General features: G+C 47.8%; 8 protein-coding genes across 8 annotated transcripts; 4 read left to right on the top strand and 4 right to left on the bottom strand.

Annotated features, from left to right (window-relative positions):
• Positions 1 to 1,057: 1,057 nt before the first annotated feature.
• Positions 1,058 to 1,752, bottom strand: DFJ58DRAFT_732877 (uncharacterized protein; the record flags this gene model as incomplete). The annotated part of the gene is made up of 2 exons (XM_041386221.1): positions 1,058 to 1,549; positions 1,606 to 1,752. The coding sequence occupies 2 exons, from the start codon at positions 1,750 to 1,752 to the stop codon at positions 1,058 to 1,060; spliced, it is 639 nt and encodes a 212-aa protein (XP_041239114.1).
• A 153-nt stretch (positions 1,753 to 1,905) lies between these two features.
• Positions 1,906 to 2,245, top strand: DFJ58DRAFT_858259 (uncharacterized protein; the record flags this gene model as incomplete). The annotated part of the gene is made up of 2 exons (XM_041393964.1): positions 1,906 to 1,940; positions 2,023 to 2,245. 2 exons carry the CDS (start codon positions 1,906 to 1,908, stop codon positions 2,243 to 2,245), a joined length of 258 nt encoding a protein of 85 aa, XP_041239113.1.
• A 1,068-nt stretch (positions 2,246 to 3,313) lies between these two features.
• Positions 3,314 to 4,109, bottom strand: DFJ58DRAFT_667157 (uncharacterized protein; the record flags this gene model as incomplete). Its single annotated transcript, XM_041382604.1, has 3 exons — positions 3,314 to 3,525; positions 3,575 to 3,803; positions 3,843 to 4,109. Coding segments are annotated over 3 exons (708 nt in total), but the record flags the coding sequence as incomplete, so codon positions are not given.
• A 983-nt stretch (positions 4,110 to 5,092) lies between these two features.
• On the bottom strand, positions 5,093 to 5,967 carry DFJ58DRAFT_845357 (uncharacterized protein; the record flags this gene model as incomplete). Its single annotated transcript, XM_041393145.1, has 4 exons — positions 5,093 to 5,162; positions 5,198 to 5,555; positions 5,610 to 5,691; positions 5,791 to 5,967. 4 exons carry the CDS (start codon positions 5,965 to 5,967, stop codon positions 5,093 to 5,095), a joined length of 687 nt encoding a protein of 228 aa, XP_041239111.1.
• Positions 5,968 to 6,788: 821 nt separating this feature from the next.
• On the top strand, positions 6,789 to 11,564 carry DFJ58DRAFT_732873 (uncharacterized protein; the record flags this gene model as incomplete). Its single annotated transcript, XM_041386220.1, has 4 exons — positions 6,789 to 7,031; positions 7,085 to 7,385; positions 9,381 to 11,095; positions 11,139 to 11,564. 4 exons carry the CDS (start codon positions 6,789 to 6,791, stop codon positions 11,562 to 11,564), a joined length of 2,685 nt encoding a protein of 894 aa, XP_041239110.1.
• Positions 11,565 to 12,561: 997 nt separating this feature from the next.
• Positions 12,562 to 16,127, top strand: DFJ58DRAFT_718371 (uncharacterized protein; the record flags this gene model as incomplete). The annotated part of the gene is given in 14 exon segments (XM_041384465.1): positions 12,562 to 12,652; positions 12,837 to 13,201; positions 13,252 to 13,375; positions 13,395 to 13,475; positions 13,514 to 13,653; positions 13,675 to 13,713; positions 13,765 to 13,961; positions 14,018 to 14,219; positions 14,467 to 14,624; positions 14,672 to 14,768; positions 14,816 to 14,995; positions 15,049 to 15,258; positions 15,313 to 15,627; positions 15,684 to 16,127. 14 exon segments carry the CDS (start codon positions 12,562 to 12,564, stop codon positions 16,125 to 16,127), a joined length of 2,643 nt encoding a protein of 880 aa, XP_041239109.1.
• Positions 16,128 to 25,057: 8,930 nt separating this feature from the next.
• On the bottom strand, positions 25,058 to 25,655 carry DFJ58DRAFT_732869 (uncharacterized protein; the record flags this gene model as incomplete). The annotated part of the gene is made up of 3 exons (XM_041386219.1): positions 25,058 to 25,459; positions 25,488 to 25,574; positions 25,629 to 25,655. 3 exons carry the CDS (start codon positions 25,653 to 25,655, stop codon positions 25,058 to 25,060), a joined length of 516 nt encoding a protein of 171 aa, XP_041239108.1.
• Positions 25,656 to 26,906: 1,251 nt separating this feature from the next.
• Positions 26,907 to 27,425, top strand: DFJ58DRAFT_732868 (uncharacterized protein; the record flags this gene model as incomplete). Its single annotated transcript, XM_041386218.1, has 1 exon — positions 26,907 to 27,425. The coding sequence occupies one exon, from the start codon at positions 26,907 to 26,909 to the stop codon at positions 27,423 to 27,425; it is 519 nt and encodes a 172-aa protein (XP_041239107.1).
• Positions 27,426 to 27,562: the final 137 nt, after the last annotated feature.

The raw sequence follows: 27,562 nt of genomic DNA, 5'->3' as shown, positions 1-27,562 counted from the left end.
ATACCCATTCAAGAGGTTTGCCATGCAGAAACCCTGCGCGCTTCAGTTTCGGGTCAGCAAGTGATTCATCATATAGACATGATGGGAGTTTTTTGAATGATGGGGCGGTCTCTTCTTGCCATTGAGAATACCATCCATAAATGCTCTGAAATAAAGTGTAAGTGAAGGCGAAAAATGAATATAAATAGCATACTGAGGGTCTTCATCAAATTTCTTGATGTCAACCATAGGACAGAGTGCTCGTGCAGTAGATTTGTGGTGCCACCCACAGAGTGACTTGGGTTGTCCTTTGACGATAGGGGGGGTCCAAAGTGGTGCCAGGTTTCGAAGGGTCATCAAGTAAAAATGTCGGACAGAGGTCTTTCAGCTTGCAGGTGTCTTCAGCGTGCGCCAAGAAGCAGAATTTCAAAGCTACACATGAAGTGTGACTAAAAATATGTGCATATAAGCGCATATATCCACTCACTGCATTAATAAAGTCTTCTAGCTTGGCCGGATCTTCCTCAAAGCTGCTGAGTGTGGTGATGATGGCTGGGATGTGCTTGATAAAGGAAAGAGGACTTACTGTTCTTCGGGTGTTTTGTCTTCATCGGTAAGTTCTTCTCCATGATCGGCCCTAATCCTGTCATGGAATACAGTGCCGATATCCACAAAGGGATTGTGGGAGCAGAGGAAAGGCTCTTGTGGCCTTCAAAAAGGGATCCAAAGCATCACTATCTCATATCAGCGCTACCTATCAAATAATTTAAAAACCACTTACGGTCTTTTCCTTTTCCGATTGCCTTGCATGTTTTCCAAGCTCTCAAGGATGGCCTTCATGCAATTGGGGACATCAGGAGGCAGAGATGGAGACAGCATGATGGACGTAAGAGTTAGAGTTAGGGCAAGGCACATATGATAAGAATCGGAGCTCATATTTGTGTTGATGTGTTGTTTGGGCCAGTCATGTGATGGTCATGATGGCTTTGATTTGCTACTAGTAGTACATGTATGCGCAACAATGATATACAGACAGCAGTATGACGGAACAAGACAATGATGGTACAAAGTAAGATGTCTAAACAGTTTCATCCTCAGCCACTACAGGGGCAGGAAGAATTGAGAGTTTACGGAAAGCTGAGATTGGTATGTTGTCAACACCTCTGTAGCGAGAGCGGTGAGGGGGCCAAATGGTATCTTCATCTCTGAATTTGCGTTTTTTGAGAGTCAAGGGGTTTTTGGGGATACCAATGAAGTGTACCGGAGTTGCGCTGACAAGCTGTGTGTCATCCATAAGGTACGTTGAGGTCAGACGCAGAGCTCTAAACCGTGACACAATGTACTTAGACTCAGAGGGCATATCAGATACCAACGTGGTGTCAGCATCATGGGTGGTACTAGCACAAGTGGAGGAGCTTGAAACAGTTGATATGTTAGTTTGTATGCTCACAGTGAGCATGGAAGCGGGAGCACACCTCTTGCAAATCGCGACTGTCACTGTCTCAGTGTCACTGTCCTCATCCTCGACCCAGACTCCCTTTGAGGCATTTTTGAAATGTATCATTAGTTTCTGTAGGATCAATGCATGTTAATCAATGACACAGATATTGTAATATATCCACTTACTACAGGTCCCAGCTTCTTGGGGGTGAACTCGACCATGTATGTTGGCCAGTCTATGAGAATGTTCTCGATGTCCATGGCAATGCAATTGCCATGGACATCGAGCTTCTCGCTGCAGTCAATGGCGAGAGGTAGTGTAGTACTAGACATTAGAAATTAGAAATTAGGAAAATGTATAAGAAAACAGAGATAGACGCATCAGTGCTGGAAGTTTAGCACCGTCGGAATTTGCCGGCGGAGTTTGAATTGCCAAATGTGTGATTTCACTTGTCTTGTTAGATACTACCACACATCGTATTCTCCATGTCTAGTGCTCCCTCAGACTGTTATTACCACTTGTGAGTATTTTCTTGTTCGTTTTCTTATGTACATGTTTGAAGCTAATGAGTCTTTTAGAATCACTTGTTGTTATCTTCCCAGCCACCGCCCTCACATTCTCACCTGCCCACAAATGATTACCCACCCTCACACAAGCCTCGCATTCTCGCCCTCGCACCCTCACCTGCCTCCGCTCCTCTGGGCCGGATTTGCACCATACATTCAAGCCTTCTTGCCATTCCTGTATCCTGCCCTCAAAGCACACGAAGATACCCAGCTGTGCATGGTTGCCGTCTTCGGCCATCTGTCCGAGCAAGTGCAATAACTCTGGTGAGTTTTTTTATTTTATTTTTATTTGCACTTCACTTCCTGGTCCAACATGCCTCTAGGAGGTGACTTGGACCAGAGGCTGTCAGGCTGCGAGGACATGCCTCTAGGAGGCGACTCTGAGCATGTAAGCCTGACAGCATTTATCATTTCTATTCCTACTACCTACCATGTGTACTGACTTTGTTTCTTGTACTAGGCTATTTATCTTATTTCTGGCCTCCCGCCTCTCACTCTCACCCGCCTCTCACTCTCACCCGCCTCTCACTCTTACCTGCCTCTCACCCTCACCTGCCTCTCACTCTCACCCACCTCATATTCTCGCACCCGCCTCTCACTCTCACCTAGGCAATGGCATGGGTAACCCGTGGGTATCCACGAGTGTACCCGCACCCGTACCCGCCACTTACCCGCACCCACGGCCCAAGGGTATGCTCGGGTACGGGTTTCAACGAGGGTATGCAAAGGGTATCATGGGTAAATAACCCGCGGCGGGTAACCCACGACCCGTGCATTCATGTAGATAGATCTATCATAGGTACAAGGGATGTCAGTAGTAGCAACACAATAAGGACTAAATATTGATAACATCCCAGCCATCAACCAATTGATCTTCCTTGCCGTCAACATCATTCAACACTGCAACTGCTTTGACGTCGTTGTCGCGCACCAAACCCAACTGGCTCCAGATCCCAACACACAGCAAGGCCCGAGTTGTCTGCGAAGACATTTGGCTGCAAACATGCGAGAGCAGCAGTCGGCCACAGCTAAAAATATGTTCGACATCAACGGACGTAGCTGGTGTCAATGTGAGTAGCAGTACTACAAAAAACCAGGAGAAAACATACCAGGAATTGTCAGATAATCGAGCGCCATGCGGGAGAGACGCGGATAAGTGGTATGGTGCTTGTGCCACCATGAAATGACATCGGGGACATGCTCACACTTTGTGCTGAGGTATGCGGTAAGTTCGTCTGAAGAGGTCGAGTTCCTGGGAGCTGCAAGAGCTGGAATATGGTCGAAAATGTTCTCTTTTATTGATGTCTGTGAGAATCAGATCAATGCGTTAGTAACAATCTTGATTGAACAAAATCAAACATACCTTTAGAAGCTGTGATTCATGCTCACCATATGCCAACTCCTCATCCGCTGAACTGGTTGGCATGTCAGCATATGCGAAGTCAAACTCGTGGCGCACGAGGTCAGAGGCAGTCTGGATCCACTCTGCCTCCCATCCAGCAGTCTTGAAATAGCTCAGTTTGTGACGCAGATGAAGCACTTTAAAGAGATCAGTATAGTGAACACCACAGAGTGAATGAAAACTTACCCATTGCTATGTGGTATGTCTGAGAAGAGTCAGTAAGGGAATAGTACCTGTCCAAGGTCTTCTTGCCCATAGCAAGTGCGGCACGAATGGCGCTATTCAAGTTCTTGTCGAAGGAATGGGTAGTGAGTGATTTGTCGATGTGATCCATGGCTGGGATTACAGTAGCAAGGTTTGGTGTGGCACAGGAAAAGTAGGTGGTGGCATCCTTCAAGATCTTTATTGGTGTGAGCTTGAGGAATTAATAAATAGGGACTGCTTGACTCACCACTAATGTGTCGTGCAATTGTGTAGCTATCTTCCACACTTTCTCACTGAGCTCAAACTTGTGCAACCCAAGTTTGCGGTCCCCAGTGAAAATATCCAGAGCTTGCTGATACTCAATTGCGAAGTCCAACATGTCGAACGTGGAGTTCCAACGCGTCAATATGTCCCGAGGCATAACACGAACCTTCAGTTCCAGCTCTTCAAGTAGCGCCTTCCAAGCAGGCAGTAATAGTGTGGATGAATGCACAATCCTGAATGCAAGTTTGCGAAGCTGCGAGGCACGTGTTCAATGCATCAGTACGTCGTTCCGTTATGTAATCTTGATTCCTTACCTTCACAAGCACAAGCTTAACAGGTCGCAGGTTCTTGTGGAGTTCCTCTCGCTCATGAGCCGTCAGGTTTGTGCTCTCATCAACCCACCCTTCAATGTTGTCTATGTCAGTGTCCTCTGGATTGCCCTCACCTCGTTCGGCAATGGTATATCCATCGTCGTTATCGGTACCTTTCGCCAACTCTTGCAAGAGTTGTTCTTCCTCATCCGTGTCATCTTCCAGGACGTCCATTGCTTTGGGTGCCTCATCGTCCAATCGAGCCTGCTCTTTTTTAGGTACATCAAACAGTTTGATGATGGACTTTGCCACGAGATTGACAATATGTAGAAACAACATGTTCGGCTCAGTGCGCCACCGAACGAATCCACACGCTTGGCAAGCTCGGTTGTCAGCGTGTCATTAGAGCTTGCATTGTCGCCCGTCAAACTCAACATCTTCCCACTTGGTAAGCACTGTACTAGAAGCTATGTGTCCCCACTCACCTTATCCGTTATACCAAACTCTTTTAGTATTTTTTCAAACACTGCTGCAAGATTCTCGCCGGAGTGAGACTGAATACTGGACCATTAGTGATTTTTCAGGGTACATTTTGTATTTACTTGCCTCGGCCACCTCCACTATATCTAGTATCATCGCTAACAGTTTCCCTTCATGCTCTAGATGCATGGACACGGCTACGAATGCCTTGTGGTTCGGAGATGTCCACGCATCGGTGGCGAAGTTCAATTGGCTGTCGTATTCCTGGTAAGCAATAGTTAGATTTATTTTTAAATATAGGTATGCTACTAAACTCGCAACATCTTAGCAATCCGCTGTCGCGTGTGAGCAAACACCAACTTGACGTCACACGAGACAGTCGATGGAGAAGGTATGTAATATTCTGGTCAACCTGTTTTCATTAGTGACTGAAAGCCGCGATCCTTTACAATGGTGAATGGTCGCAGGCTCTCAGGTACCCATCGGACAATCTCAGCTCTGTTGCCATCATTAACCTTGATGTTGATACCATTACAGCGAAGGTACGTACTTTGTTTCGGTTCTTGTGTGTTGCCGGTGTGAATATATGACCTTGCCTTTCTCCTTGCGTTCGAATGATGCCATGATAGACCCATTTTTTGCCCCGGAGATTATGGTATGTGCCTCATTAGCATTCTTTGTTTCATCGGCCATGTTAACGGTCTCTTTGCCCCAGCACAACTTTGCATGCTTCCGCATGTTACTCGTGGACTTTGCGTCCTTCTTATTGAGGTAATGGCGCACCCCTTTCTTGCAGCTCGTAGCCGCGCACTTGAATTCATGGTAGCGGCGGCCTTCGTGATAACCAATGTCCGGGACCGGGTGGTAGAATGCATAAATAGGTGAGTTCCATTCTTTTTTCAAGCGCTCTACTCATTTGAGTTAATATACTACAACAGTGTCTGTTATGAATCGAGTCTTACCGAGTTCACTATCCGAGCTTTCATCCTCGTCTTCAGGAACGACCTCCACAACATCTTCATCGCTATGAAGAGCTTCTTCTTCCTCAGTCCATACAAATGCTCAACGGCTCATTGTAGCTTTGGCCACAGTAGGTGTCGAAGTAGGTGTTCTCTCTTCATGGACATTTTTACCCTGGCTAACCATAGGAACTATTGAAGGAGAGTCCGAGTCTTTGGCATCTGACACCACAGCTGTGGGACGTTTCCCAGACTTTCCAGAGGTGAGCTCTTGACTTGCTTTTCGCTTGATGATCTTTTTGACATTTGAGAAGAACTCGCACACCTTCTTGGTAGGCTTGCGCTGTCGCTTGTCGGCCATTGATGCAGAGATTGTGTTGTGTAGAAGCACCGCTTAGAATAGAAGAATTCCGGGTGTGAAATATAGTTTAAAGTTTGAAATAATGTACTACCATATATAGAGATAACTGTACAGTTCAATAAGCTTCGACTGATACCAAGATACACACCAACCCATGTCTATGGGTATGGGTATCTGGTGGGTCAGCAAGCTGAGACCCCTACCCAACCCACAGGTACCCATACCCATGACCCATGTGGGTTTCCAAAACCCATGACATTGCCTACTCTCACCCGCCTCTCACTCTTACCTGCCTCTCACTCTCACCTGCCTCTCACTCTCACCTGCCTCTCACCCGCCTCACATTCTTGCACCTGCCTTGCACCCTCACCTGCTGGATACGTTGTCTCTTTCGGTGAGATGCTCTACCGCTCATGGGACACTGTTCTGTTTTTATTATTATATCTACTTGTATCTTTGAATATCGCTGCAACTGCTCGCTCTTATGGACAGTTTGAAGGCTCAGTCTAATGTTGTTGTCATGGCCAGCTGATACAGTGGATAACCTCCACTGTGCCCTCAGTACCTCCAACCTGTCTCCACCTGCGTGTCACCGATCTGGTTCAGTCTGAACATGTGCGTCACTGCCCAGTCTGTTGGGATTGCACGATCTTCTGCATATGTAATAAGTTTTTTTGTAACTCAATCAAGTGATTCTGTCTGCAGCATGACTGGAAGCTAAGATTAAGTATGAGATTAATGAATTATCGGACTGCAGCCCTATCATCAATTGCTCACCTTATATCACTATCATTTGCAGGTGAGCGATAACTCCATGACCCATGCCCTCAACTCACAAGTGTCCAGGGTGTGGGTGCACTTTTGATGACAGTCGATCCCTCTCTATACACAAACAATACTGTAAAAAGGTCATTGGTGCTGCCTCTGATACACTCAAGAAACGATGCCACAATATCGAAGTCCAGCAAGCTGCAAAGGTTCAGCGCCAAGAAGAGGAAGAAGATGCTCAACGTAGGCGAGAAGAGATTCAAGAGAGTACTGCTGAAGTTGAGGATAATATGCCTGTTCGTACTGCACCCTTTGAGTCCTCTAATTACTGAGTCAATATGCAGCTTAGGCTGCAAGCCCTTCACCTCCTCCATTATGTCCTTCTGGGAGGCCAGGCCGTCATACTCACTTGCCCAAGCACTTCCATGATGAACAGCCTCCCCTTGTGGCTGTCATTCCCCCGCAGCCCCCTGATGACGAACTTCAAGTGGAACCAGCTGATCCTATCCCTCTAGCAGACGCAGATGATTCTACCATACACACTGATCCCAACCACTACGGCATCTATCGCACTTATCACAGCAATCACACTACTCACAGTCCAGATGATCTGGTGTCCCTGGCATCTATATCTGATGCATTCACATTCGGTCAACAGTGCAATGTCTTACTACTTAAGGGTCTTATGTACAACGCATGTATAGTGACAACACAACTATACAGGATAAGACTTCTTGCCAGTCCTTAAGTACACAGTCTACGACTTTTATAGTTTTCGTGGTAGATAATGTGTGAGTTCTTGGGAGGGTTTACTGACGTGTCCTCTTCTTGTTGTTTCCCTGGTGGAATACTCGTAGATTCCCTAATGTTCTGATAGTAAGATCTGTTTCAATCTTGTAGGTCCTGTCTCAACCTATGAAAGTCTGTCTCAACTTTGTCGTGTTCTCGTGTCTCCCTTCCTGAAAAAGAGAGAGTCTGTCTTAAATACGTGAAGCCTAGTTAGAAAGCTGTTCTGGTGTTATATACTCAACCCCTGTAAGGTAGTATACAACAAGTAATGAAGTCTGTCTTAAATACGTAAAGCCTAGTACGAAAGCTGTTCTGGTGTTGTATACTCAGCCCCTGAAAGGTAGCACACAACAAGTAGTTTATAAATAGACTGTTATATAAGCGACCCCTGTAAGGTAGTATACAACTAATCTCTGATACGATGTTTATCTTACTTCAAGGCACTCGTGGCCTGCACTTTAAGTGTCACAACCCTTATAACGAATTAACGTAGGGGCAGAGACTAGGACTCAAACAAGGATATCACAACAAAGAGGAAAGGATAGCAGGGACGTCTTAGGATTGCTAGCAGTAAGCTAATACAAAAGAGGTTTGAACTGAAGAACTACCGACTACAATGAGCTACCTATATACATATATTGAAGCGGAGAATGAATCTGAGTCTGAACTAACTAGCCAATCATTAAATAGAAAAGGGAATCATACGATGATCTAAATATAACTACACTATGATGTCATGAAACGTGTAACAGCTGTGCAAGGGTTCTCGAAGGTTCTAGAGTCACGTGACTTGATTGCTTGTGAAAGGAAGTCGAAATCGGGAATGTCGGAGATAACGGTAGTAGGCGCTAAAGGAATAGAGAAGTTCGGAAATGTAAAGGGTGGGTTCGGGTTAGGGTTTGTGAAGGTTATAGGTACAGACGCTGACTGAGCGCTAACGACAGGTGCTTGTGACGGGCGTCTAACGGGTGTCTTACGAGTGTTCAGGAAAGAATAATGGTTTGTATTTGGAATTCGTGACATTAAGTCTTACGGACTCTCACGGTTTGAGAGAAGAGTGAAAAGTGGGAAGTTATTATTACTCAGTGTAGAATGGGCTCCTTTTATACCTTTTTGGGAGGCCATTTTACTAAGCATGACTCATCACAGCATTAGTAAGTCACTGGCTTACTAACCATGCCATTTGGCAGTGCTGAATCAGCTGCTTACAAAGTAGTTTACAAATAAAGTTCATAATATTACAAAGCATGATAAATCATGACAAAGCACGACCAATCATGACAAATCCTTACAAATCAGATTATTGCCTATCACATGACATGCTTACTAACACATCTTGGTGGCTCACTGGTGGCTGAATAAACCACACAAAAGAAATGAAAAGAAAAGGGGAAAGGTGAAAACTATCATACTGGAAATATAAATACAAGTAAATCTGTCAAAATGGAACCAATCATAATGATACAATGAGGTACACCTTAGTGTACTCTCTGTGGCTACTTCCTGTCTATCAATGTCATGGTATGAGTTCCATACCATGCATGACAGCGAGCCAACCAGCGCTCAGCCATGGTGGTCTGGTTTTGGATCTTCCCTGCAGGCCATTGTGACAATATAGTTTTCCCTGGGCTGATATTCCCCCTTTTTACTTACCTTCACTTACCCACTTTCCTTAGTTTATGTTCGCATTTTTACTGCTTACATAATCATGTCTCCCTTTCACCACTGTCAGTACCAGTCTGAATCACAGTCTTTTGCTTGAGGATATTTCTACTCCCTGAGCTCTGAGTCTAGTACAGAAATCCTTTAGGGTCGAATAGCAGCTAGGCATAGCAATTTTGACCCAACATTTGAAGAGTACTTTACAGAGTTCTCTTCTTGTTGTGTTTCCCACAACTGGAGCCCACCGCGAGGGGGCCATTTGAAGCTGGAAGGCACACCGCCTAGACCTACCGAGACCCGAAAACCTCGCGACCTTAGCGACATTTCACAAGAAGATTTTTTCTACTCAGTAATAGATTCCACCAACGAAGAAGTTGAGCACGCTGCATTCGACTCGCGATCCCGCTCATCTTCGGAAGCTACTGTTATCCGCCATCTCACTCCTGATTTCAAAGAAGAGGAAGAACCCCTTGGACAATTAACATCACATTACCTTCCGCTCCCTCGAGTTCCGTTTGTTACTGTAGACACTCCCTCCACCGCATCATCACTCACCCCCTCTACTCCGTCTCGCGACGATTCACCCGAAAGGCAGAACCTTTTCGTACCCACCTCCTTCATACCTAGCTCTATCCCGTCTCCACAAAAGCGACTAAGCACTCTCCTGCCGTCCATACCCGACCCCGCTATTCATACCGCGTCTTCCTCGACAGCACCAATTACTACCGCCCTTCCTCCAGTCGTGCAACCCGCCCTTTTTGCTCAACCCATCCAACCCACCATCATGTCTTCTGCACCATTCAAGATGCCTCTTAGAGGAACTGACGCCGCGCCAAAATTCAATGGCACCCCAACGCACCTCATACCATTTTTTGAAGATGTGGAATTACTTGCTGACTATGCAGGACTTACCGTTAAGCAGCGCATCAAAGCTGCGATCCGATACGCGCCCATAGACGAGTCGGAAACATGGGCATCAAGACCTGCTGCGAAAGGTAAAGATTGGGACAAGTTTGTCAATGCCATCAAGGCTATGTACCCAGGATGCGAAGGCGATCATCGCTATGCGCGCACTGATTTAGAAAACCTTTGCAAGGAACAGGTCCGCAAACCAATTTGCTCGAAGGAAGAACTGGGACAGTTCTACTGCAAGTTCCTTCACGTTTCACAATACCTCCTAGACAAGAGTAGGATAGCGGAACTCGAGCTCGGTCGCTACTTTTTAGAAGGTATCCATTCCATGGCCAACACTGCCATCAAGCGAAGGTTAGAGATCAAGCTAGTCGACCATCATCCCGACGACCCATACACCTTGGAAGAAGTATACGATGCTGCGGTATTCCTGCTACCCAGTATCGCGCCTATGGCAGTTGCTGCTTCACCTCCTGTCGTACCCGCAACTAACCAGCAAACCGCACCTCAGCAACCCGCCACCGGAACTGTGGTAAAGCGGGAGTATAGCCAGATGCGACCTCCCTCCAACAACGCATGTTACTTCTGCGGAGGAGATCACTACACGAACTGCTGCGCTTTATGTGACCAATATGCCAGCGAGGGTAAAATCCACATCACGCCAGAAAAGAGGATTGTTATGCCCTACGGTAGCAACATCCCGGGAAGGCTCTCTGATGGGAATTTCAAGGAGCGCATAGACAGATTCCTGCGCGATGGACCAACTACAGGTTCTAACTCGACAGTGCTAGGGTTGATGTATTGTCGCACTGAGCCAACCACTCAAGCGACTCTGGATATCAAGCCTTGCGCATTTATGCACACATGCGCCAGTGTAGAGGATAGTGATTCCGACGACGAAGAATTAGCCCGCCTGGAGGCAGAAGCAACACGAGCCCGCAACGCATTTGCAGCAGTGAAAGCGGATTGCGCTAACCGCAAGGACAAGGGTAAGAATGTACGGTTTGGGGGTGTTAATGTCCCGCCACGCCCAAAACCAGGACCATCTTCCAAGACTACCGACGCAGTGGAAGAAGTCGCATCTCCGCAGGTTCAAGGCATCTGGATCGAAGACCGCCAGCGCGCCTAACAAAGGTACAATAGTGGTGACGCCAGCAAGCTCATCATCCGCACCTAGTACTTCATCCTCATCATCGCTACCCACGACCTCTTCTTCATCCTATGATCCACCTACCGCTAATCCCTCCTCTACGCAGTTTAGGTATACCCACCCACTAGAAGATAAGGAAGCCAACAAAAAGGTTATCAATCGGATGCTAGACTCCAGCATCAGCATACCCATGCGGGAGTTGATTGCAGTATCCACCGACGTCCGCAAGGTGCTCAAGGAAATGACTACCACCAAGCGTGTCACTGTCGGGTCAGGTATCAGTGAACGAGCTGAGTGGCCAACCCGAAATGCATGATTTCCTGAGGAAGTACAACGGTTGTTTACAAAGGAGCGATGACGGTCGCATTGTCGCTGAACATTTCGAGTCACTGCGATGTATCAGAGCGGTTATGAGTCATGGCTGGGTTCTTTCCTGTGTTCTTGATCAGGGTGCCGAGTGCATTGTAATGCCGCGATCTGTTTGGCGATTGCTAGGCGGCATTCCATTGAGATCCGACCATAAACTGGTCATGGAATCAGTCAATACTTCTACCGAGGAGACACTTGGCGTTATAGAGAATCTTCCGCTAGACTTTGGCGCGGGAGAAATGCTGTTCCAGGTCCAAGTTGTTCCGACTGCTAACTTCGAGATCTTGCTAGGTCGCCCGTTCTTCACGCTTACCAGCTGTCGCACTGAGGATTTGCCCAACGGGGAACAAGATATCACACTGACCAACCCAAACTCAGGGAAGGTAATCCGCATTCCTACCAACCGCTGGGTAAAGAGATGTCCTGAATGTGAAAAAGGGTCGCACCCGCCTTCTAGCGATCGCAAGAAGGGTTTTGTCGGAAAAAAGTTACATGCCATTGTAATGCCGCCGGCTTACGACTTGGGTCATGTGCATTAAAAGGTACATTACAAGTGCCTTTCAAGGGCGGCTGAGGTCATCACAAGCGTGAGATTGTCTTATGAAATGATATCGATAAACAATAATGTTCATCGATTGTACAGTATCGCATCGTCGCTATCAGCATGGGTCCCTCTCGCACTCATCGAAGCAAATACAACTTCTCAGAAGAAACTCTGACAGGGCAGCTTTCATGCCCGCATTGTAGCAAGAAGTTCAAGACCCAAGGCTTCAAGAAGCACTGAAGCAAGCTGCAAGAAGCAGAAGGACACCAAGGCGGAACGAGCAGAGTTTGCCCTTCAATATGCACGAGATCAGAGGAGAGGTGAGTCCTCTGCTACCCATTCTTGATGGTTTCCTTTGACAATATTGAGGTATGCAGCTCGGCAGCAGGCTTACACTGACATGGGCATGATAACGCCCAGCACTGGCCCATCGCGATCAGTCGCTGGGATTCAGAACGCACCCCCTGCGATCAAAGATCATGGTCCTCTAGGTATGTCTCGCATATTCTTTGCGTGTCCCTACAATGCCAACTGACACTAGCTGACTCTGTGTTGCCAGCAGATAACCCAAATGCTGGTGATTTCGAAGCTTACGATGGCAACTTCGAAGGTGCTGGTAGCCTAGGTAAGCGTGCACCATATTCACCTGTATCGCTTACTGATTCTTTTGCATAGCCAACAGCCAGCGAGGTTCTGTTGAACCGCAACCTGCAATACCTCCTCCACAACCCATTGAATTCAAAACGGTCTATCATCCTTCTGCTCGTCGTGAACTGCTCCTTCAAACATTTGAGGAGTTTGGCGTCAATACGCGCCCTGAGGAAGAGCTTCCCGTAGATGAAGAGCCCTGGCGTCCTTTCTGTTCCCGTGGTGACTTCGAGTGTGCGGAGATCGCACTCAATGCTGCCCTCAACAAGTCACACATTGACGGGCTCCTTGCGCTTATTGGCCGCATATCGAGAGGGGAGAGCCGAGTCACTTTTAAAAATGACATTGAGCTGCACAAAGCTTGGGAACACGCAACGGCTCAGGTGACGCCGGTATGTCATTAATTAATCTCACATTTTGTATGATATATGTTGTGAATTAGTTTGTAAAACACGACATCACCGTTCCTTATAAGAAAGAACAACGAGTATATGAGACCCACGCGCTGCCTCTGTGGGACTGGGCCCTTGATTTGCTAGCTAATCCTGCTGCTTGCTCCGCATTTTGTCTGGGATGCACAACAAGTTTTCAAGCATAACGGCAGGGAGTTTGAACGCTTTTACAACGAGCCGTGGACGGGTGATCGATGGTGGGACATACAGGCATGTAATATCTATTTAATGTTACTATCCACTCTCACTCAGCATCAACAAACCAGAGTCGCCTTCCAAATGACATTAAGGCTGCTCCGTTCTGCTTCATCCTGTATGCGGACAAGACAAGACTGTCGTCCCATGGTACAGTAAAGGGATATCCTGTCGTGGTCCGTTGCGCGAATTTGCCAGTTGGCATATGAAATGGAGAGGGTATTGGTGGTGGCTGTGTTGTCGGGTGGTTGCCAATCGTACGTCAACATTCTGATTGAATCTTCTGACGTGACTCATTATAGTTGCAGGTATCTGAAGATGCAGACGAAGAAGGCAAGCCAGGGTTCGTAAACCTCAAGCGCGTCGTATGGCACGAGGCATTCTTAAAGCTGTTGGAACTGGTCACGCAATACTCAAAGTCTGGCTATTCACATACTTGCTATGACAAGATCGCGCGCTGGCTGTTTCCCATTATTCTGATACTATCTGCTGATTATGAAGAACAGTAAGTTCTGTATTCTTACACACAGTGTCCGCAATCTGATATCAGACTGTTTCTAGATGCATGATGTCTCTCATTCGCGGCCACCATAGCAAATGTCCCTGTCCGGTATGTCTTGTACCACTCGAGGAACTTAGCGAGCTATCAAAGACGTTTGCATTTAGATCAGTGGAAGAAGCAATAGCCGCACTCAATGTTTACAAGGTCAGCAAAGCTCGAGGCGAGGAACTTCTCAAGGCATTAGGATTGCGCGCTGTCACGGTAAGTCAGCAGTGATATTCACTCTCTCGTTTCGCCCCCGCTTGCTTGTAAATTACAGGTTCAAGCAGAGTAGCTTCCAGACTGCCGCTCTTGCTGTTTTAAAGCAGAGGGATGCTCGCGCACTGGACCTCTGGCAAGATTCCCCATAGTTCTGTGTTTTAGTTATCTGATAATTCTCCTCTTCCTGCCCATCTCCTTCATATCTCGTTATCCCATACAATTCTGATCTTCACTAATACATCAACAGAATGTTTTCTGGCTCATTTCCCACTCTGATCCTCATCAAGCCATCAGTTTTGACTGCCTTCATGCCCTCCATCTTGGCATGTGGAGGCACCTACTCGAGGAGTTGAAGAAAATCCTCAAAGCACTTGGACGTGATGAAGAGTCAAAGGTTGAGAAACAGTAAGTCATTCACATCGCGATTCTCATCAACTCATGACCTTCGGTAGGGTTGCTAGTTTCCCTCGATGGCGCAATCTTAATCATTTCAGCACCGTCATCCACATTACCTTCAGTGATGGTAACAAGATGCAAGATCTATCCAAGGTACGTATCATGAGGCTTTTGGCTTTCTAATACTGATTGCTGCGCAGCAAGTCTTTTATTCTGCGGTAAACATCTTCAACCAGAGGACGAGCCCAGAAGGGTACAAACTTCTCCGCGTTATTAGCAGCTATCTGCAATTGGACAGCTATATCGGTCTCGACGTGCATACATCAAGCACGCTGGCAGCAATTGATGCTGAACTACTCGTTTTTGATAGCGCACTCAAGGTAAATGTTTTGTTCATTCACTTTTTAAATAGATTGTTGATCACACATTCTAGGACTCCATCGAATGCGCTCTCAATTCTCCCATCGAGGGTCTTAAGCTTGACTGGGACTTTCCAAAGGCGCATCTCTGGAAGCATGTAACTAGGGACATCCGAATGAAGGGTGTAGTACGCAACTACAGCACCCGTCCGAATGAGAAGCTTCATGGCCCCCTCAAAGAGGCCTACGAGCGCCAGTCAAATGGAAAGGATGTCGCTGACCAGGTATGTTTCTAACATCATAGTATCTGATGTTCGCTCATGTAAAGACCTCGTTAGATACTCCGTGTTGACAAGCGCAAATTCGCAGTCAAAATGTTGAGAGCGCACGTGGACATACTTGACGACCGGCGCACATTGGCAGAAGAGGGCAATGATGACGATGAAGTCCCGAATCCCGTTGCTTTCGAGGGGCACATCAAACTTGGTTCGACACAACAGCCCGTAGCCATCCAAGACATCGAGAACCACAGCGGCCAATTGGATCGGGCGTTTCAAGGCTTTCGTAAGAAGTTTTCTGACTTTATCAACAACTCATTACCGACGTACGGATATCGACTGGAGAGATGGGTTACCATACCCACAAACTTCTTGGTGAGTTGATCTTGTTTTGTAAATGTCTTGTACTGATTTATGTATTTCTGAACTAGATTCGCGAACATCGATATCTCAAAGTTCACTACGAGTCTTCCGTCGACTGGAAGCAAACTACCGACTACCTCCGATGCACTCCAAGCTTCCATGGGCACCCGTGCTATGACTGTGCACTTATAAAACTCACTCAGGAAGTATCGGTCTTTGTTCACCTTGTTTTTATATTCAGTTGTCAGCTTCTGGATGTTGGTTCCTTCGAGTTTGCACTGGTTCAGCCATTCACTGCTGGCATTGGTGCTTCTCGCAGGTTGGACCGTGATCTACGACTTACTTGTGTCAAAGCTGTCCCAAGGGCAAGTTCAATCTTCTTTCCAGTCCAGTCTTTCATTCGTGGCGCTGTTTGTTTCCCTGATCCTGATCACCGAGATGAATTCCTCGTGGTCGACCACATCGATAGTGACATGTTTGTGCGCATGAAGTCACGTCCAGCACGCCAGTGACGAGCTCCAATGTCTCGTCCATTTCACTTCCACCTCTAGCACCCTGAATCAGAACTACAATGTCCAGATATGTACGTGGATCTCTCTTTTCTTAACATCACCTCGTCTGACTGCACTCTGATTCAGCTCCACTCTCCCATATCTCCAACGACACAGCCATCTCCTCTTCCCGCACCATGACGTCAGGCAGCGTTCTACAAACAGCGCTCTGTTATCTGGAAGCTATCCGCACCAAGGTCCCAGATTTGGTCTCACGGGAGAAGGGTTGCCCTGGGTCCACTTGCAAAAGGGAATCAGCTGAACGTATTGTCCAGGGTGAGGTCAGCACATTTTGCGCTGGCCTTGATAGATCTACCTCTTCTTCGCAAATGTCGGCAGGCAATCAATGGCTTGCTGGACACTATTCGCGTCAACCCTCTTACACTTGAGGCCGAATCCACATTCGCAGAGCCGGTATTCGACGCAGAAAAAGTGTCTCTGCACCAATACTCAGCTCCGCTCTCCCATATCTCCAATGACACAGCCATCTCCTCTGCCCACACCATGCACTGCTCAGCTCCGCTCTCCCACATCTACGAGTTGATGCAGGGTCTGGAGCTCGCCAAAACACTCCTTTGTCGAGAAAATCTTAAGCGCGACTACACACAGCAAACGCTACAGGTTTGGGACAAGCACTTTGAGTTTGCCGAGCTCAAGCGCAAATTTCCCTCGTTGGGTACTAACTGCTACTGCGAACGCAAGCATGGGCTTAGGCACAGGCAGGGGCGAAATCATCGAAATCATCGGCAAAGTTCGACGTGCCGTTCCTCGCTAACCGACCCTCCAAACACCTCCAACACCCCTCCCCCCCCCGAAACGCCTTCTCAGAGGACGAAGAGCTTTCATTCAACAAAGAAAGAGTAGCAAAGAAGCCCAAAGGAACGTGACCATGGGTATGAGGACGTGGTGGAGGTAGGACTACATGCAGTACATTCTTCAAGCACTTGCCTGTTTGTTTTAGAATGCTTATCAACACCCAACATTTCCTTTCCACGACGTCACCAGTCTATGTACCGATATTCATGCAGGCGCATGTCAAAGCGATGCAACCGCCATCTGCCATTCCGCAAATGCGCATCTCATCAAATGGTGCCATGTGTCCTCCGGTTGTTGGGAATATTGCATCCCCGAGTTCGCCTACTGTAGTGCAGCAGCAGCCCTCACCCCCTTGCGCCGCTTCCACGAACGGAGTCAATGGAAACCATGCTGGCACTCCTACGTCAGATGGCGATTCAGTCAGGCTGATCGCTGCACCAAACGGCATTGCTGCCAATAATACTGCAACACTTAATGGCACAGCACATCAATCCACAGACGTGCAGATGTCTCCCCTGCTGATCCTTCCCAGTCCAATCAGGCCGGCTCACCAGCGCGTCCCAAGGCCGAATCCCAGCATGTTCCTGGTATCTGTCCCACTGTAAGTCCAAATTGTCGTGTTTTTCTATCTTAACTACACTAATAATACATGTCATAATAGCCATGGTATGGACACTGCCCTCGTGGTAGACTGACTCTTAGTTGGACCGATATCAGGGTGAGTCATTAGTCATTTGATAGTAATCGGTACTTAAGTCAAACGACCTGCAGCTTTTATTACATGTCGACTTTGCCAAGGCTGAACTAAACATGCCGCATGTCAACAGCAAGGACGGCAAGACGCTGCGGAGCAACTGGCCCTGTGCAGGGTCACGTCTTTATAACATGGAACCAGGCAAGTGAAATTGTTGTGCCTCATCTCCACTGTTCAGACTTAACTTTCTTGTGTCTTAGTTTCATTGTCATGCCCCAGGCTGGAGATTCCTCAGACGACTTCGCAGCAGAACTCGACGCTATTGAGGATACTGAGTCCGAATCTGGAAATGATGAGCAAGACAACAAGTTTGATGCACGGAGCGAACTCGACACCCTGAGGACAGTCTTGACAATTCCTCAGCCTGACGCGCCCATGCATGAAGTCCGCAAGGTGAGTTTACTCATGCTGCCATTCTCTTGGTTCGGTTGATGTAGCAGTTGAATCTCTAGGCACTAGAACTGGCGCAACAAGCTTATACTGCGGTTCGGTCTGAGTTGCGTGCTCTCAAGAAAGACCATGCGATGCTTCAGGCTGCTATCCCTGCACGCAGCCGAAACCGAGTCCTTAAGAAGACATCAACCATCGACAATGACATTACCCGTGCTGGGCAAGATGTACGCCATGCTCAACTACTTTTGGGTCATGAGCGGGCTCTTTCCGACAAAACCCCAGCCAGACGTTGATCCACAGCAGCGATACGTGTTGGTCTTCGCCTGAAGCGAAGCTCAATGGTGCAATGGCCGAGCTATATCAGTGCATTCCCAAGGCTTTGCATAAACCGATGGAGACCTACCCACAGTTTGGATCAGTGGTATGTCCGATTCTCCCTCTGTCTGCGCATCAACCCTTACGCATGAGATACTCTAGTTTCGCGCTGCGGTTAGTTCTGAGAGGTCAAACATACTGCATAGTCTCAAGGACTGCAGCTGGTCTTATCTTCTCTACTTTAAAACTTGACCCAACTGTCTTCACTGACGAGCCTGCCAAAAAGAAGGAGAATGCGCAACTTCTCACTCTTTTAAAGAAGGATGTCAGTGCAGAAAAGTATACACGTCTAGCCCCCGTTCTGTTCATGGATCCTTCTGCTCTCGTTCCAGACGACTTCCTCAAAACACCAGTCATGGCCAAGGTGCGCGACATTTTCAGCTGCTGTCGAGCAGTACATTAATACTAACTCCATCCCTCAGATCATCTGAGTCGAAATCTTTGGGAAGGCTTCACTGTCTGGGAAGACCAAAGGACATCCGAAGGCCAGGGGTCAGCGTTGGTCTATGCAGTGTGTCACGGAAGGTCTGATTGCAGGTGCTGCTATTGTGGTGAGTGCATTAGTATAATCTTCGAACTTTTGCATGCATGCTGATCTCGTCTCATTCTCAGGCGCGTTTTTTGTTAACGCATGATCAAGAGCTCACCGCAACCGGACCAGCCACAAAAATTGACTATGCACAAGACTTTGATTTTTACTTGGAGCGACTATTCAAGCGCAGCCCATGGGCTACGGGTGTGATCAACTATTACAACCAGGAGGTTTTCGGCACGAGCTCAGTCCTAGCTACTAGTGGTACTGCTACTCTACCCTCTGCTTCCCAACCTCACACCTGGGAAGACGACTTCTTACAGCAGTTAGAAGATCCTGCCTCCGCACCACAACTTCCGTCATCGACATCTTCACACATTACTTATGCTCCGACATCTATGTCTATCAGCAATCCAGGAGGGCCTGCCACCACCACGCAACTCCAACTCGAAGTTGACATTGGTCAGCTGTCGCTCGATGCCGCTAGAACTGACTTGCCACCATCCACATCTTCTGGCAAGGGTGGTAGGGTGTCTGCAGCTCAACGTCGAGCTATTGCTCAGGCTGCTCAGACTCCCGTGGACTCAGACGTGGTCCCTGTCATTCCTTTGGCTCCTCCTCCAGTAGTCAAGCGTGTTACACGCAATGGTGGTGCCAAAACGACAGCGAGGAAGGCGTCAGGGAGAAAGTAGTTACTTAAATTTGTTGATCTTGTCACCCTCTGATTTGTTTACCTACACAACGGAGTTTTTGCACCATGCAAGTTGATTTACCTGACTACCATATTGCACGCTGATGCGTCTCACAGCTATTAATTCTCGGATGCCCCGCCCAACAGCACATTGCGCACCTCTTGATTCAGCCGCATTCTAAGTCATCCCAATTAGGGTAGTATAATCACAAGGCCAAACAAGTTGAGCTTTTTTCTTATCAACGCTTCCATTAAGACTTCTTTCATTTCAACCATTTCCTCCTTTGAACAGACGTCGTCATCAGCTCCGAAAATTCCTTCGTCGACTACTGTAACATGCATCCGCTCGCACTGCATCAATTAATGCCACCCTTCAACATCATAGTAAGTTTTACTACTATTCTTATTATGCTGGATACCAACATAATTCTATCTTCCTTAGGACCTGTCTTCCCAATAATACTCCCATTCACCTCACACATCCACTCACACTCAGCTTCACCACTCTCGCACTGGTCCAGGATACCAACATAATTCTACCTTCCTTAGGACCGTCTTCCTACTCCCATTCACCTCACACATCCGCTCACACTCAGCTTCACCACTCTGCTGGATACCATTGGCAACATAATTCTATCTTCCTTACCACTCGCACTCAGCTTCACTAATAATCTTGCACTGGATAGTACCAACATCGTTCTATTACCTTCCTTACCGCTGAATACTCTTTCTGCTCGCACTTGTTTTTTTTTTGTTATTATTATTACTATTACCATTATTAATATTAATATTAATTGGGAATTCCAGCGAGAGCATCGAAATACAAGCGACGAGTCTTGAAATTGTCTGAATTTGCCTTGCTACCCTTTACAATGCTTACACTATCATTTCATGGCCTTAAAATGTAAGGCTCATCCCGCATTACCCAGGATCATTACAATGCCTTAACATAATTTGGACAGGCATTATAAGTGCCTTGAAATTTTATCGTACACCATTAACATGCATTGTAAGTGTGCCGTGTGAAAAGGTCCCTTAAAATGTCTTAAATTGAATTCGAAGGCACGCGGGAAATTTCCGACATTTTGATGATCGATGATCCGCTTATACCGCGAGGAGACAAATGGACTCATACACACCCGCCCCTCTGTCTTATTTCACGTCCTAATACATTACTCCCTGGTTCTAACTATCGTCTCGCGCCATCCGCGCATCACCTGCTCTTACGGAGCAAACATGACTCATTTTCTGCTGCGCTATTCACAGCACAATATACCCATCTCGTCTCTACCCACTCAGTTATTGACCGCTCGTCCGTCAACGCATTTAACAGTGTATATTCCTTCGACAAGACCCAACGCGCGCTGGTTTACAAGCCAGTCGCGAAGAAAGTCCACACGGTACAAACTTCTATGCCCCCTGAATATAGAATAATGCGACGGTTACCCGACAATCCTTTGGCCGGCATGCCTACACTACCAACCCACCCGCCTGATTTCGTCCCAGGCATCCGCTTCACTCAAGAAAGAGCGGACAAATTGGACTTAGACCCCGCTAATTGGTTATGGCCCGACGAGTTGAAGCTCATACGCTGGCTTGTTCGGGTTCATGAATTAGCATTCGCATGGGATGCGACCGAGCGTGGCCGTCTCAATGAAACATATTTCCCGCCATACAAAATCCCTACCATCCCTCACATTCCTTGGTCTCAATGTAATATCCCTATCCCGCCCACAACCCTTGGAGAAGTTATCTGCATCATCAAAGAAAAGATCCAGTCGGGTGTATACAAACCGTCTACTGCTGCATACTGATCACGCTGGTTTTGCGTAGTCAAGAAAGACGGAAAATCCTTGCGCCTAGTTCATGATCTTCAACCGCTGAACGCGGTAACTATCCAAGACTCATCCCTCCCTCCTTTTGTCGAACAGTTAGCTGAATCCTTTGCCGGGTATGCGGTATATGGTATGATGGACTTATATTCAGGTTACGACCAGCGCGCGCTACATGAGGAATCACGCGACCTCACTTCCTTTGGAACGCCGTTGGGTCCGCATCGGTTGACAACACTTCCGCAAGGCCACGCTAATGCGGTACAAGTATACTAAGGTGATACCACTTTCATTCTACAGGATGAAATCCCAGAGTTCACGTTGCCATTTATTGATGACATGCCCGTCAAGTCGGTTAAAACGCGGTATCAAAGAGCTGACGGCTCATATGAAACCATAGCGCTAAACCCGGGCATATGTTGCTTCATATGGGAGCATTGCGAGGTCATCAACCCGCATACTCCAGCGACTCGAGAATGTTGGTGTAACCGTATCCGCTGCTAAATTCGTTCTAGCCGCTCCTACCGCTGTTATAGTCGGACACAAGTGTACCTTTGAAGGACGCGTGCCGGAAGATTCCAAAGTGCAAAAGATCCGCAATTGGCTTGAATGTCGTACCGTAACGCAAGTGTGGGGCTTTCTAGGTACTTGCGGAGTCTTGCACATCTTCATTCGGAACTTCTCCAAGATCGCGCGACCCCTTACCAATCTTACCCGCAAAGACGTACCCTTCGAATGGGGCGAAGACCAACAGGTAGCTATGCAGACCCTGAAGGACTCAATATTAGAGTCTCCCGCACTCCTCCCGCTCGATTATGAGTGCGGTCACGAAGTTATCCTTGCTGTTGACACCTCTTGCATCGCTGTAGGTTTCATCCTCCTTCAAGTCGGAGAAGACGGCAAGCGCTATCCAAACCGCTTCAGATCCATATCCCTTACGGAAGTCAAAAGTCGCTATTCTCAAGCGAAACTAGAGCTCTACGGCCTATTTCGTGCGCTTCGCGCGGTTCAGCGTCTTTATCTTCGGTGTCGCCAACCTTACGGTTGAAGTCGATGCGAAGTATATCAAAGGAATGATCAATAACCCCGACCTCCAACCTAACACAACCATCAATTGGTGGATCACAGGTATATTGTTATTTTCTTTCGCGCTTGTTCATGTACCCGCTACAAAGCACACTGGAGCAGACGGACTCTCAAGGAGACCACCCGCTGAGGAAGATCCTGATGAGGATGATGATCACAAGGATTGGCTTGACCGCTCATATTCCTTCGGCATCGAGATTCTGAATGATCGAAGTTGTGCTATTGCAGGCGCAGGAGCTGATATCATGCGATACCCATACGCTGCACCCGTACCTTACCCGCTGACCTGTTTACCCGCCCTCATTGCATACCTAGGCACCATAGAACTCGATTCCAGCAAGCCCGACCATACCCCGCTCAGAGAATGCGCAAGCCCTTGACGCCAGATTAATCGAGATCCAAAGCTTTTTAGAAACCCGCAAGCGACCCGCAGACCTATCGGATGACGACTACAAATCATTCATCTCATCCGCTGCGTGGTACTTCATCCTCAACGAAAATTGTGGAGGCACAACTCTCAAGGAAAACACCAGCTTGTAGTTCCCAAATCGCGACGTTTTCGCATCTTGAAGGAAGCGCATGACGACCTTGGACATAAGGGAGTATATTTGATTCGTGCCCGACTTCTCTTACACTTCTGGTGGCCTATGATTATTGACGACATCAAATGGTACAATAGGACATGTCACGAGTGCCAAGTCAGGCAAAGTCACAAGTTGCACATTCCCCCGACTGTCCCGATCCTGGGTGGTATTTTCAGGAGAGCACATATTGATTGTATGATGATGCCTAAAGCAGGCGTATTCGACCAACTAGTCCATGCACGTTGCGCGCTAACCGGATATCCAGAATGGTGCATGTTACGCAAGGAGAATACCAAGACCCTTGTTGCATTCTTATTCGAAGAACTTCTTTGCAGATGGGGACCTATTACCAAAATCATTACCGACAATGGACCCGCATTCCGCGCAGCAGCTGATGAACTAGCAGCGCACTATGGGATTCACCCGATCCGCGTCTCAGCATACAACTCTCAAGCTAATGGGATTGTTGAGCGACATCACTATGATGTCCGGGAGGCCATCATGAAAAGTTGCGATGGGGATGAGGCGCACTGGTATCAATCCGCGCACTCGGTACTCTGGGCGGAACGCGTTACTGTTCATCAAGCGACAGGACTAACGCCTTATTTCATGGTTCATGGCGTCAAGCCTATCTTCCCGTTTGACCTTGCTGAAGGAACATTTCTAGTAGCACTACCCGACCAAGACACCTTCTCAACGACGGACCTAGTCGCATGGAGAGCCCGACAATTGCAGAAGCGACAAGAAGACCTCAATGATATCAAGGAGAAAGTGCTCAAAGCATGCTATCAGTCTATCTGCAACTTTGAACAGCGCTATCATTGCTCGATCATAGATTACGACTTCGCGCCTGGCGCACTCGTTCTAGTCCGCAACTCTAAAGTTGAGTACGAGCTAAGTCGCAAGACGAAGCCACACTATCTGGGACCTATGATAGTCATCCGCCGCACTAAGGGCGGGTCGTACATCCTTGCAGAACTAGATGGTTCTGTGTCCCGACTGCGCTATGCAGCATTCCGCCTACTTCCTTACCTTCCACACAGCGAAACTAAAGTCTCAGTTACTAGCATCACAGGTTTAGACGATGAAGCACTGAATACTCTAGCAAGCGAAGACATAGAAGAGCCTCCCGACGAAGTGCTCGATTTCGACTTCGATGCATGACCTGCCAGCATTCCTCAAATACTGCCAATATACCCATTCCCGACATCCGCTGTCTCTCATGAAAACAAAAACACAAAAACATACCGCTCTTAGTACGATAGTCTCAGTTTCACCCCGGGTTTAGTCCGGTGCCTCAGTTTCATCCTTCCGCTCTCAAAGGACTCACATATGTTACGCACCATCCGCGCATAGACTTTATATCGCAACACAGACATTACAAGGATTGGACTACTTCGCGCGAAAGATTGATTACTGTACATTTTCTCTTTGAACGCGTAGGCAGCGCACCACGCACATTGACGTGATTAGGGACTAAGTCGCGCACAAATAGCGACAGGAGGAACAGAAGCGCAACGAAGAAGCCAAGTCGGGTGATACCCCGCCAATTGACCCGACTGTGACTAGTATCATTCACTTTCTTCCGCATCGCAACCACGTGCTCATTTTACCTTACTTATCTCTTAGGCACCCAGTGGAGCTAGGATTGGAACATTGGATTGGACATGGGACATAGGACTCAAGACTACCTGGACCAGGACATGTGATCACTCAGGATATTCATGCAACCCGACAATTCCATTACAGCACTATCTATTTCCAGGATACATTGTACAACTAGCATGCCAACAATTGTCCAAAAACATGCGATTCGCGGAAGCACTATCTACTGGATCCTCCTCCTCTTCTTGCAGCGTACCGCCAGGGAATCCACTTCCATCATCATCTCCATGAGCATCCCTTGCATAGTCAACATTTTGGCATAAAGCACCCGCACTTTACCTTCCAGGTAGAGATCCTCCTCGTCGCCATCAGCATCCGCCAAGAGGTCGAACTCTACCTCCCAACTGTCGGGCGACTTCCGCTTTCGCGAGTCCTCTACCGACTCCTCTTCTTCTTCCTCCTCCTCTCCCTCCTCCTCATCTTCAGAGTTGGCGGCAGTCGCATCCTCTGGAGTCTCCCTAGGGTGGCGGATAAGGACACCCCGCCCTGCAGAGGAACTTGGAGCGGGAGCAGAAGGTGCCTTGACCACCGCCTTTGCTGCAACAGCGTGGGCGGCAGCTCTCTCCTTTGCGACTGTAAACAAGTATTAGCACTAGCTTGTTCCAGTCGCGCAGCCATTCTTCCTTGCGCTGGATTAATTCTGGACGGTCCTCAGGAATAGCCGCGACCAGGTGGCCCAACTTGAGTCACAAGTCAGCAAAGGCGCATTGAAGCTTGTCGACATTCGGGTTGACAACTTCAGAAAATGTGAAGGAAGACATGGTAGGAATTATGAGATGAGCAGCCCACACTTCCACTGACCCCGACCCACTCTTCGCGACCACCGCGTGCCCATTATTCCTTGCATTGTTCCAGTCCACCGATCGTGATCACCATGTGTTCACACTTCCACCCACTGTTCCGGTTCATCGATTGTGTCCACCGCTTCTATCAAATTTCCGCCACCCAAGAATTTTTGCTAAGTCCAAGTCACGACATGAGACCGACTGGGGACAGTCGGTATTCGAGTCTCCCGCAGATGTGACAATCATACCGATGCTAGGCGCGTATGAATGTCATAAGCATATTTTGACTTGCCTAGAAGAAAAGAGTAAGACACTAGTCACCAGCGCTATTCAGCTCCCAAGCTATCCGCTTTGGAACCACTTTTCTCCCATAGCGCGCTACCCGGTCCGACGTCTAGGTGTTCCGCCCTCCCATGTCCTGCCTATGTCCACCTACCTCCGCTGGTGTGTTATATTTCCTTAAATGTCGCTACTCATCAGTCGCAGGTCTTATTACATGTGTCCTCATGCTCCACAGCGCTGCATGTTCTATTACCTGTCGCTACGTCGTGCCCTTGCCAGTGTCGCTACTATACTCGCCTATGCATCCCAAACCCCTATGCAGTATGATAAAACGACCCATCCTACATACAGTACAGTACTTCCCTTCCCCGGACCTTTGCTGGTGTTGGAGTCACTTTAGTCGCTATATCCTAGTTTTGGTGCAATCAATTCCGCTCTTGCCAAATCTCTCTGATCGCGTGTCACTTGACTTGCTTCGAGTGTGCGTCGCTAAAGTTCCTTCATAAGTTTGATCTTCGCAATGTCGGGATCACTGTCGGTAGTCGAGCTATAATCTGGTCGCTATCAGGCAATTCCACTTGCACTATCATACCTTATCCCTCGCTTTCCCTTCTTTTGATTTCTTCTCGCTGTCGCTAGTCGGATGTCGCATAGCGCTACTTACTTATACGCACGTTTCTCTGTCAGAACTCACTTGTCGCTAGTCGCTGATCACTACAGCGCTACTCATTGGTTTTTGGTCTTAGGTCGCTATAGGTTATTAGCCCTTCGCATCATCGCTACCCTTGCATATTTGAAGGGAGTTGCTTCAATAGCAGTCCTCTTGGGTCGAATATTACACTTGCGCCTATTTGGATAAGTAGCACTAGTTTCTAACCAGCCTAGTCGCTATTACTCTTTCACAACTGGAGCCCACCGTGAGGGTTTCTTGTTTCTAGGCTCTCCATGCTCACCAACCATCCCCCAAATTCGCCTCTTAACCAACCACAGTCACTCCTTTATCATTTTCCCCTATTTACACCATCTTCTCCTGCTCCCTCAGCAGTGATAAGGCGATTTCTCACGCATTTTTGGAGCGGACCTCTCGCATTTCAAGGGCTGGATTTCCCTCATTCCTGGCTTTCCAATGAGCCCTCATTTGTCCGATTTGGCCCAGTAGTTGTGGAGATATGGAGGTTTTGTGTTTTGGAGAGGTTGTGGAGTAGAATGCTTATCCTGGGAGATCTAGAGCGTGTCCCCTCTCGCTTTTTTGGCCATACAGCATCCCTCAGTGGCTCTTGCCATCGCGCCATTCATCCCATTGATCAGACCAGTCCTTGGGTCTCAACTGCCTACCCCCTCCTCATACCCCCTACGCACTTTTGCCTCTCTCACCAGTCATCCCTCTATCGGATCCCTATCATCCCTATACTCATTCTGGAGCTCTTTGCCAGGGCTATCCATCCATCCCCATTGCGTCCCTGATCCGCTCAGTCGTTCCCTCGCAATCCGCGTTTTACATCGCCCTGTCAATTTATCACCCCTTTTCACCATTTCCTTCATATCTTGCCCATTCCTTCACCAAACCCTGTCAACCCTAGACTCATTTTGAAGCTCTCATT

Source organism: Suillus subalutaceus, assembly GCF_016647625.1.
Source record: "Suillus subalutaceus strain FC151 chromosome Unknown DFJ58scaffold_134, whole genome shotgun sequence".
NCBI classification, from domain to species: domain Eukaryota; kingdom Fungi; phylum Basidiomycota; class Agaricomycetes; order Boletales; family Suillaceae; genus Suillus; species Suillus subalutaceus.
Note: the sequence above shows the minus strand (reverse complement) of the source record. Positions and strands in the feature narration are given on the sequence as shown.